The 13498-nt window shown below is 39.6% G+C and overlaps 1 protein-coding gene across 1 annotated transcript in view; it reads left to right on the top strand.

Annotated features, from left to right (window-relative positions):
- Positions 1-13498, top strand: part of MVB12A (multivesicular body subunit 12A) — a 105797-nt gene that overhangs the window by 22708 nt on the left and 69591 nt on the right. Inside the window, exon 5 of the mRNA XM_053721738.1 lies at positions 7541-7670. Coding sequence (XP_053577713.1) covers positions 7541-7670 — 130 coding nt within the window. The remainder of the gene's footprint in view (positions 1-7540; positions 7671-13498) is intronic.

Genomic DNA, 13498 nt, shown 5'->3' with positions numbered 1-13498 from the left:
TAAGCAGAATGCAGACACACACACCAGTACACAACGAACAAGCAGAATGCAGACACACACACCAGTACACAGTGAATAAGCAGCATGCAGATACACACACACACCAGTACACATTGAACAAGCAGAATGCAGACACACACACCAGTACACAGTGAAAAAGCAGAATGCAGATACACACACACCAGTACACTGTAAATAAGCAGAATGCAGATACACGCACACCAGTACACAATGAAGAACCAGAATGCAGACACACAAACCAGTACACATTGAACAAGCAGAATGCAGACACAGACACCAGTATACAGTGCATAAGCAGAATGCAGACACACACACCAGTACACAATAAACAAGCAGAATGCAGACACACACACACCAGTACACAACGAACAAGCAGAATGCAGACACACACACCAGTACACAGTGAATAAGCAGCATGCAGATACACACACACCAGTACACATTGAACAAGCAGAATGCAGACACACACACACCAGTACACAGCGAACAAGCAGAATGCAGATACACACACACACCAGTACACAATGAACAAGCAGAATGCAGACACACACACCAGTACACAATGAACAAGCACAATGCAGAGACACACACACACCAGTACACAGTGAATAAGCAGAATGCAGATACACACACACACACACACACACCAGTACACATTGAACAAGCAGAATGCAGACACACACACCAGTACACAATGAACAAGCAGAATGCAGAGACACACACCAGTACACAGTGAATAAGCAGAATGCAGATACACACACACACACACCAGTACACATTGAACAAGCAGAATGCAGACACACACATACACCAGTACACAGTGAATAAGCAGAATGCAGATTCACACACACCAGTACACAGCAAATAAGCAGAATACAGATACACACACACACCAATACACAATGAACAAGCAGAATGCAGACACACACACCAGTACACAGTGAATAAGCAGAATGCAGATACACACACCAGTATACAGTGAATAAGCAGAATGCAGACACACACACCAGTACACAATGAACAAGCAGAATGCAGACACATACCCCAGTACACAATGAACAAGCAGAATGCAGACACACACCCCAGTACACAATGAAGAAGCAGAATGCAGACACACACACCAGTACACAGTGAATAAGCAGAATACAGATACACACACCAGTACACAGCAAATAAGCAGAATACAAATACACACACACACACCAGTACACAATGAACAAGCAGAATGCAGATACACACACACACACCAGTACACAGCGAATAAGCAGAATGTAGATACACACACACACCAGTACACAGTGAATAAGCAGAATGCAGATACACACACACCCCAGTACACAGTGAATAAGCAGAATGCAGATACACACACACCAGTACACAGCGAACAAGCAGAATGCGGACACACACACACCAGTACACAGCGAACAAGCAGAATGCGGACACACACACACCAGTACACAGTGAATAAGCAGAATGCAGATTCACACACACAAACACCAGTACACAGTGAATAAGCAGAATGCAGATACACACACACACCAGTACATAATGATTAAGCAGAATGCAGATACACACACACACACCAGTACACAATGAACAAGCAGAATGCAGAGACACACACACACCAGTACACAGTGAATAAGCAGAATGCAGATACACACACACACACACACACACCAGTACACATTGAACAAGCAGAATGCAGACACACACACCAGTACACAATGAACAAGCAGAATGCAGAGACACACACCAGTACACAGTGAATAAGCAGAATGCAGATACACACACACACCAGTACACATTGAACAAGCAGAATGCAGACACACACATACACCAGTACACAGTGAATAAGCAGAATGCAGATTCACACACACCAGTACACAGCAAATAAGCAGAATACAGATACACACACACACCAATACACAATGAACAAGCAGAATGCAGACACACACACCAGTACACAGTGAATAAGCAGAATGCAGATACACACACCAGTATACAGTGAATAAGCAGAATGCAGACACACACACCAGTACACAATGAACAAGCAGAATGCAGACACATACCCCAGTACACAATGAACAAGCAGAATGCAGACACACACCCCAGTACACAATGAACAAGCAGAATGCAGACACACACACCAGTACACAGTGAATAAGCAGAATACAAATACACACACACACACCAGTACACAATGAACAAGCAGAATGCAGATACACACACACACACCAGTACACAGCGAATAAGCAGAATGTAGATACACACACACACCAGTACACAGTGAATAAGCAGAATGCAGATACACACACACCCCAGTACACAGTGAATAAGCAGAATGCAGATACACACACACCAGTACACAGCGAACAAGCAGAATGCGGACACACACACACCAGTACACAGTGAATAAGCAGAATGCAGATTCACACACACAAACACCAGTACACAGTGAATAAGCAGAATGCAGATACACACACACACCAGTACATAATGATTAAGCAGAATGCAGATACACACACACACACCAGTACACAATGAACAAGCAGAATGCAGATACACACACACACACCAGTACACAATGAACAAGCAGAATGCAGATACACACACACAGACACCAGTACACAATGAACAAGCAGAATGCAGATACACACACACACACACACCAGTACACAATGAACAAGCAGAATGCAGACACACCAGTACACAATGAACGAACATGATGCAGATACACATGCACTAGTACACCCTGAGCAAATAGAACACAGACACACATGCACTAGTACACACTGAACAAGCAGAATGCAGACAAACATGCACTAGTACACACTGAACACGCAGAATGCAGACACACATGCACTAGTACACACTGAACAAGCAGAATGCAGACAAACATGCACTAGTACACACTGAACACGCAGAATGCAGACACACATGCACTAGTACACACTGAACAAGCAGAATGCAGACACACATGCACTAGTACACACTGAACAAGCAGAATGCAGACACACATGCACTAGTACACACTGAACAAGCAGAATGCAGACACACATGTACTAGTACACACTGAAAGCAGAACGCAGACACTCGTGTATTAGCTCACACTGAACAAACGGAACAGACACACATGCACTAGCACACACTGAACAAGCAGACACACATGCACTAGTACACACTGAACATGTGGAACAGACACACTGAACAAGCAGAACCGACACACATGCACTAGTACACACTGAACAAGCGGCACAGACACACATGCACTAGTACACACTGAACAAGCGGAACAGACACACATGCACTAGCACACACTGAACAAGAAGAACAGACACACATGCACTAGTACACACTGATAAAGCAGAACGCAGACACACATGCACTAGCACACACTGAACAAGCAGAACGCAGACACACATGCACTAGTACACAATGAACAAGTGGAACAGACACATATGCACTAGCACACACTGATCAAGCAGAACGCTGACACACATTCACTAGCACACACTGAACAAGCAGAACGCAGACACACATGCACTAGCACACACTGAACAAGCAGAACGCAGACACACGTGCACTAGTACACACTGAACAAGCGGGCAGACACACATGCACTAGTACACACTGAACAAGCGGAATGCAGACACACATGTACTAGTACACACTGAAAGCAGAACGCAGACACTCGTGTATTAGCTCACACTGAACAAACGGAACAGACACACATGCACTAGCACACACTGAACAAGCAGACACACATGCACTAGCACACACTGAACAAGCAGACACACATGCACTAGTACACACTGAACATGTGGAACAGACACACTGAACAAGCAGAACCGACACACATGCACTAGTACACACTGAACATGTGGAACAGACACACTGAACAAGCAGAACCGACACACATGCACTAGTACACACTGAACAAGCGGCACAGACACACATGCACTAGTACACACTGAACAAGCGGAACAGACACACATGCACTAGCACACACTGAACAAGAAGAACAGACACACATGCACTAGTACACACTGATAAAGCAGAACGCAGACACACATGCACTAGCACACACTGAACAAGCAGAACGCAGACACACATGCACTAGTACACAATGAACAAGTGGAACAGACACATATGCACTAGCACACACTGATCAAGCAGAACGCTGACACACATTCACTAGCACACACTGAACAAGCAGAACGCAGACACACATGCACTAGCACACACTGAACAAGCAGAACGCAGACACACGTGCACTAGTACACACTGAACAAGCGGGCAGACACACATGCACTAGTACACACTGAACAAGCGGAACAGACACACATGCACTAGTACACACTGATAAAGCAGAATGCAGACACACACTGAACAAGCAGAACACAGACACGCGTGCACTAGTACACACAAGCGGAACAGACACACATATGCACTAGTACACACTGAACAAGCGGAACAGACACACATATGCACTAGTACACACTGAACAAGCGGAACAGACACACATATGCACTAGTCCACACTGAACAAGCGGAACAGACACACATGAACTAGTACACACTGAACAAGCGGAACAGACACACATGAACTAGTACACACTGAACAAGCAGAACAGACACACATGCACTAGTACACACTGAACAAGCAGAACAGACACACATGCACTAGTACACTGATCAAGCAGAACGCAGACACACATGCACTAGTACACACTGAACAAGCAGAGCAGACACACATGCACTAGCACACACTGATCAAGCAGAACGCAGACACACATGCACTAGTACACACTGATCAAGCAGAACGCAGACACACATGCACTAGCACACAATGATCAAGCAGAACGCAGACACACATGCACTAGCACACACTGATCAAGCAGAACGCAGAAACACATGCACTAGCACACACTGATCAAGCAGAACGCAGACACACATGCACTAGTACACACTGATCAAGCAGAACGCAGACACACATGCACTAGCACACACTGATCAAGCAGAACGCAGACACACATGCACTAGCACACACTGATCAAGCAGAACGCAGACACACATGCACTAGCACACACTGATCAAGCAGAACGCAGACACACATGCACTAGCACACACTGATCAAGCAGAACGCAGACACACATGCACTAGCACACAATGATCAAGCAGAACTAAGACACACATGCACTAGCACACACTGATCAAGCAGAACGCAGACACACATGCACTAGTACACACTGATCAAGCAGAACGCAGACACACATGCACTAGCACACACTGATCAAGCAGAACGCAGACACATGCACTAGCACACACTGATCAAGCAGAACGCAGACACACATGCACTAGTACACACTGATCAAGCAGAACGCAGACACACATGCACTAGCACACACCGGATGCGCACAAAAAGCAAAAGTTAGAATATTGTGACAATTTTCACACATTTCCCCCATAGAAGTCAATGGAGCAGGAAAAATGGGGAAAAAAACCACTTGTGCGCAAACCCGATGACATATTTTCAAGTGAGCTAACCCGACATGAAAATATGAATCTTTCACATTCCATTGTTCTTCACATAGTAGAATTTGTTCTATTTATTCATAAATACATATTTCTACATATATCTGGTGGTATTTTTATACGCACATATATATATATATATATATATATATATATATACATACAGTCGTATGCAAAAGTTTAGGCACCCCTGACAATTTCCATGATTTTCATTTATAAATAATTGGGTGTTTGGATCAGCAATTTCATTTTACTCTATCAAATAACTGAAGGATACAGTAATATTTCAGTAGTGAAATGAGGTTTATTGGATTAACAGAAAATGTGCAATATGCATCAAAACGAAATTAGACAGGTGCATAAATTTGGGCACCCTTGTCGTTTTGTTGATTTGAATACCTGTAACTACCTAGCACTGATTAATTGGAACACACAATTGGTTTGGTGAGCCCATTAAGGATTGAACTTCATAGACAGGTACATCCAATCATGAGAAAAAGTATTTAAGGTGGCCAATTGCAAGTTGTTGTTCTCTTTGACTCTCCTCTGAAGAGTGGCAACATGGGGGCCTCAAAACAACTCTCAAATGACTTGAAAACAAAGATTGTTCAACATTATGGTTTAGGGGAAGGCTACAAAAAGCTATTGCAGAGATTTAAGCTGTCAGTGTCCACTGTGAGGAACACAGTGAGGAAATGGAAGACCACAGGCACAGTTCTTGTTAAGGCCAGAAGTGGCAGGCCAAGCAAAATATCGGAGAGGCAAAGGATGGTGAGAAAAGTCAAAAACAGCTAACAGACCACCTCCAAAGACCTACAACATCATCTTGCTGCAGATGGTGTCACTGTGCATCGTTCAACAATTCAGCGCACAAGGAGAAGCTGTATGGGAGAGTGATGCCACGCCACAAACAGTCGCTTGAGGTATGTAAACGCTCATTTGGACAATGGTCCAAAATACCTTCATCCAGAATCCAGACACTCATAACAGGCTATAGGAAGCATCTAGAGTCCGTTATTTCTGCTAAAGGAGGCTCTACTAAATATTGATGCAATATTTCTGTTGGGGTGCCCAAATTTATGCACCTGTCTAATTTCGTTTTTGATGCATATTGCACATTTTCTGTTAATCCAATAAATCACTACTGAAATATTACTGTCTCCTTCAGTTATTTGATAGATCAAAATGAAATTGCTGATCCAAACACCCAATTATTTATAAATGAAAATCATGGAAATTGTCAGGGGTGCCTAAACTTTTGCATACGACTGTATGTATGTATGTATATATGTGTGTGTATATATAGATAGATAGATATATATTTGTGCAAAAATACCTCCAGATATATGTAGAAGTATGTATGTATGTATGTGTGTGTATGTATATATATATATATATATATATATGTGTGTATATATATATATATATATATATACGCACACACGCACATACGCACATACACACACACGCATACACACCAACACATACACACCAACACATACACACACACGCATACACATGCACACACATACACACACACACACACACATACATACGCATACACACACACACACATATACACACACATATACACACACATACATACATACACACCAACACACACACATACACACACATATATATATATGTATGTGTATATATATATATATATATAAACATAAAGGAATATGTATTTAAAAATATTTTTCTTTCATGAATCAGATAGAGCAGGCAATTTTAAGCAACTTTCTAATTTACTCCTATTAACAATTATTCTTCGTTCTCTTGCTATCTTTATTTGAAAAAGCAGGAATCTAAGCTAAGGAGCCGGCTTATTATTTTTGGCTACATTTAGTCACCAATCAGCAAGCGCAACCCAGGTTCTGAACCAAAAACTAGCCGGCTCCTAAGCTTACATTCTTGCTTTTCAAATAAAATTTGTGTTTAGCATCCCTTTAATGTTCTCACTTTCTTTTTTTTATCAGAGGTTACAATATCTAAGAAGAAAAGACTGTGCGCTAAACTTTTACCGTTAAACAACACTGAACAGACTGTGTGCGAAATCAAAATAACAATGAAAAACAAACAACTTGGACCTCCTTATCAGCGATTTGGGTACATATGATGCCTTTATTTTTTTATATATATATATATATATATATATATATATATATATATTTTTTTTTTTTTTTTTATTTATTTATTATTATTTTTTTATTTGAAATGATCCCATTAAGAATGTACTCCTTTATGTAAAATATGTGACCGTCAGTTGTACTTCCTTACATCACGTTTTACTCTTTTTTTTTTTTGTTTATTTGTGTATGCAACCACAATAACATAGTAGATGAGGTTGAAAAAAAGACCAAAGTCCATTGAGTTCAACCTATACAAATCTAATATACTTACAGAAAGCTCCAGTTGACCTTAAATTAATCCCTTTAAAAGGTGACCCATTTAACACAATTAATCATATCCCTGAATTATGTTTCTAGCCAGAAATGTATCCAAACCATTTTTAAATGTATCTAAGGAATTGGCATTTACTACCTCCTCCGGAAATGAGTTTCACAATTTGATTGCCCTTACAGTGAAAAAACATTTATGTTGCAGGAGATTAAATCTCCTTTCCTCCCGTCTTAAATTGTGACCTCTTGTCACAAACAATTTTCTTGGAATAAACAGAGCTTCTGAAATCTCTGTATATGGGACTTGAATATATTTAAATAAAGTGTCACCTCTCAAGCACATGTTTTCTAGAGAAAACAGACCCAGTTTGGCTAACCTCTCCTCATAAAGTATCCATTCCCCTTATTAGCTTTGTGGCCCTTCTCTGAAAATTTTCAAGGTCTGCAATGTCTTTTTTTGAGATTGGTCCCCAGAAATGCACTCCATACTCAAGGTGAGGTCTTGCCAGGGATTTATATAGTGACAGAATTATGCTTTCCTCCCTTGAATCAATGCCTCTTTTAATACATGCTAGTATCTTATTAGCCTTAGAAGCCACTGTCCTGCATTGTGCACCCATCTTTAGCTTGTTATCTATTACTACTCCCAAATCCCTTTCCTCCTCTGTTTGGCTAAGTTTCATGATAAAACATGCAATTTGAAAAACAGTTTCCAATATACTTCCATTATCAAAACATGCACATTTTCTGAGGGTTAAGCTCCTACTGAGGATGTACAAAAGTGTACAGTATATACGTATAGGCTACATCAAAAGAGGCACAAAAATGTGTATCAATACTACTGCACCAGAAAGGCTGTGTGGCACAGATAATAAAACATATATAAAACTCATATGGTAGATATTTATTATTTAGCTGTGCCACACACAGCTTTTCTGGCGCGGTAGTATTGATGCACATTCTTGTGCCTCTTGATGTAGCCTTTAAAGGGACATAATACTCATATGCATAGCTGTAAAAAGCTGACCGAAAAATATCACCTGAACATCTCTATGTAAAAGGGGAAGAGATTTTACCTCTAAATAGACAGCGCCACCTTCGCTCCGGGTGAAGATAGAAGATGATGGAGCCACCTGGAAGAAGACCTTCTCCGCCGGACTTCAGGAACTTTTAAGGGCAGTAAAATAGCTAAATGCCCTTTTAAGGGCAATGCCCATACAAATGTCCCTTTAGCAGGAATGGGTAGTTTAGTTTTTTTTTAGTGTTAGTTTCTTTTATTTTGGGGGGTTTGGTGGGTTGGGCGTTTTACAGTTAGGGAGGATTTAGTAATGTTTAAATGTAAAAGAGCTGTTTAAAGTGAAGGTCAACTTCACACAACTGCCCCACGGCATTGGATAAACTTTGCAAAATGAGAGTGGGTTAAATAATTCATAACATTTTTTATATTTCATTATTTTTTTTAAATTTTACCTTTTGAGCGCTCCGATAAGCGCATCTCTCTTGCCCGGCATTTTGTCAAATTGATTGACAGATGTTGATTCTTAAAAGAACAAATCCTTGTTTCCCTTTGCATAAACGTCACGGCCCGGGGGGAAACAAGGATTCGTTCTTTTAAGAATCTTCATCTGTTAATCAATTTGACAAAATGCCGTGCCGGAGAGATGCGCTTATCGTCGGAGCGCTTAAAAGGAAAAGATTTTAAAAATAATGAAATATAAAAATTTTGATGAATTAAACCCACCCTCATTTTGCAAAGTTTATCCGATGCCGTGGGGCAGTTGCGTGAAGTTCACTTTAACTTAGGACAATGCCCTACAAAAGGCCCTTTTAAGGGCTATTGGTAGTTTAGGGGGTGTTTTTATTTTAGGGGGCTTTTTTACTTTCATAGGGATTAGGTTTATTTTTTTTATTTTTTTTTATCATTTTGTTAATTTTTTTCTCTAATTTTAGAGTTTTATTTTTTGTAATTTTAGATTTATTTTTTTGTAATTTAATGTTAGGTTTTATTTAAGTGTAACTTAGTATTGGGGTTAATTTAGGGGGTGTTAGGTTAGGGGGCTTAGTAATTAAATTAGTTATTTGCATTGTGGGGGGTTGGGGGTTTATGAGTTAATAGGTTTATTAGGTTTATTGCGATGTGGGGGTTTAGGGGTTAATAGGTTAATTAGGTTTATTGCGATGGGGGTTGGCGGTTTAGGGGTTAATGGGTTAATTAGGTTTATTGCTATGTGGGGGTTTGTCGGTTTAGGGGTTAATAGTTTAATTAGGTTTATTGCGATGTGAGGGGTTGGCAGTTAAGGGGTTAATATTTGAATTGTTATTTGCGGATTAGGGGTTAATTACTTTATTATTTTGCGATGTGGGGGTTTGTGGTTTAGGTGTTTGTTAATACTTCGTGCGGGAGGTTAGTTTTTTTTTGGTTATACTTTGTGCGGGCGGTTACGTGTTTTTTATTTATTTCTTGCGGGCGGGTAAGTGTTTTTTCGATATTTCGTGTGGGCGGTTGCGTGTATTTATTTTTTTTGTTTGTTTTGTTTTGTTTTTTAAGGCTTTGTGTTTGCCTACGCTGCATTCAGCTGGATTCCGAAAATGGCAGGGTGGTGAAAGAATCCACCTGCGGCACCACTCTGTTATTTTCGTAATCCAACATTCTTTTGGCTGCCTTGCTCCGCCAACATTCCTTTGAGGATGCGTGCGCAACTGGCAACAACGACGGACGCGTTACAAATGCTATTATAGTATAGATACTTTTTACCTCTTTGATTACATTGTATCTAAGCCTCTGCAGACTGCCCCGTTATTTCAGTTCTTTTGACGGACTTGCATTTTAGCCAATCAGTGCTGACTCCTAGGTAACTCCATTGGCTTGAGCACAATGTTACCTATATGGCACACGTAAACTAACGCCCTCTAGTTGTGAAAAACTGTCAAAATGCATTCAGATAAGAGGCAGATATATTCAGATAAGGTCTAAGAAATTGGCATATAAGCTTACCTAGGTTTAGCTTTCAACTAAAAATACCTAGAGAACAAAGCAAAATTGTTGATAAAAGTAAATTGGAAAGTTGTTTAAAATGACATGCCCTATCTGAATCATGAAAGTTTATTTTGCCAGCAAAAACAAAACAAAACTGCTACTTATCTGAAATTGTTAGAATATGAATATATATATATATATATATATATATATATATATATATATATATATATATATTATATATATATATATATATATTATATATATATATAAATATATATATATATCATGAATTAAGCAGAGGGGAAGCAAACGCTGGTACAGAGCTAAACATAGAAAGACTGTTAGAAAGTAACCGTCTTCATTTAGTTGCCCGAAGGCAAATGGTGCAGACCCTTAAATACAAATGTCGTGAAGCAAATTCAGAAGGGTAAACAAGAACGAAATCTTGTTGCAAAAAGACAGGGAATTCAGCACTCTTTTCAAAAAGTAAAAGCTCAAATGTAAATGTATCCAAATTTTTTTATTGAAAATCTGTGACATTTCGCCCCATGGGCAAACCACAGGCCTCACAACAGGTGAAAAAAATCTTTTTTTTAAATTGGCACACTGAGGCCTAGATTTAGAGTTGGGCGGTAGCCGTCAAAACCAGCGTTAGAGGCTCCTAACGCTGGTTTTTACCGCCCGCTAGTATTTGGAGTCAGTCAGGAAAGGGTCTAACGCTCACTTTCCAGCCGTGACTTTTCCATACCGCAGATCCCCCTACGCCATTTGCGTATCCTATCTTTTCAATGGGATCTTTCTAACGCCGGTATTTAGAGTCTTGGCTGAAGTGAGCGTTAGAAATCTAACGACAAGACTCCAGCCGCAAAAAAAAGTCAGTAGTTAAGAGCTTTCTGGGCTAACGCCGGTTTATAAAGCTCTTAACTACTGTGCTCTAAAGTACACTAACACCCATAAACTACCTATGTACCCCTAAACCGAGGCCCCCCCACATCGCCGCCACTCTATTAAATTTTTTTAACCCCTAATCTGCCGCTCCGTACCCCGCCGCTACGTTGAGCTCGCATTCTATTGGCTGTTCCGATCAGCCAATAGAATGCGAGCTCAATCTGATTGGCTGATCGGATCAGCCAATCGGATTGAACTTGATTTTGATTGGCTGATTCCATCAGCCAATCAGAATTTTCCTACCATAATTCCGATTGGCTGATAGAATCCTATCAGCCAATCGGAATTCGAGGGATGCCATCTTGGATGACGTCCCTTAAAGGAACCTTCATTCTTCATTTGGACGTCGGAAGAAGAGGATGGATCCGCGTTGGAGGTCTTCAAGATGGAGCCGTTCGTCATCGGATGAAGATAGAAGATGCCGCTTGGGTCAAGATGGTTGCCGGTCTGGATCTCCTCTTTTTCCCGGATAGGATGAAGACTTTGGAGCCTCTTCTGGACCTCTTCAGCCGCCGCTTGATAGAAGACTTCAGCCGGATTATGGATCGCCAGCCCCCGCTTGGGCTTGGATGAAGATTTCGGAGGACGGATCAGTGAACCTGGCATGGTGAAGATAAGGTAGGAAGATCTTCAGGGGCTTAGTGTTAGGTTTATTTAAGGGGGGTTTGGGTTAGATTAGGGGTATGTGGGTGGTGGGTTGTAATGTTGGGGGGGGGGTATTGTATGTTTTTTTTTACAGGCAAAAGAGCTGAATTATTTGGGGCATGCCCCGCAAATGGCCCTTTTCAGGGCTGGTAAGGTAAAAGAGCTTTGAACTTTTTTAATTTAGAATAGGGTAGGGCATTTTTTTATTTTGGGGGTCTTTGTTATTTTATTAGGGGGCTTAGAGTAGGTGTAATTAGTTTAAAATTGTTGTAATATTTTTCTAATGTTTGTAAATATTTTTTTATTTTTTGTAACTTAGTTCTTTTTTATTTTTTGTACTTTAGTTAGTTTATTTAAATGTATTTATTTGTAGGTATTGTATTTAATTAATTTATTGATAGTGTAGTGTTAGGTTTAATTGTAGGTAATTGTAGGTATTTTATTTAATTAATTTATTGATAGTGTAGTGTTAGGTTTAATTGTAACTTAGGTTAGGATTTATTTTACAGGTAATTTTGTAATTATTTTAACTATTTTAGCTATTAAATAGTTCTTAACTATTTAATAGCTATTGTACCTGGTTTATTTTTTGTAACTTAGTTCTTTTTTATTTTTTGTACTTTAGTTAGTTTATTTAAATGTATTTATTTGTAGGTATTGTATTTAATTAATTTATTGATAGTGTAGTGTTAGGTTTAATTGTAGGTAATTGTAGGTATTTTATTTAATTAATTTATTGATAGTGTAGTGTTAGGTTTAATTGTAACTTAGGTTAGGATTTATTTTACAGGTAATTTTGTAATTATTTTAACTATTTTAGCTATTAAATAGTTCTTAACTATTTAATAGCTATTGTACCTGGTTAAAATAAATACAAAGTTGCCTGTAAAATAAATATTAATCCTAAAATAGCTACAATATAATTATTCGTTATATTGTAGCTATATTAGGGTTTATTTTAC

This window comes from Bombina bombina, chromosome 7, assembly GCF_027579735.1.
Source record: "Bombina bombina isolate aBomBom1 chromosome 7, aBomBom1.pri, whole genome shotgun sequence".
Lineage (NCBI taxonomy): Eukaryota > Metazoa > Chordata > Amphibia > Anura > Bombinatoridae > Bombina > Bombina bombina.
The sequence above is the reverse complement of the archived record's forward strand: the minus strand, read 5'-3'. Positions and strand labels throughout refer to the sequence as shown.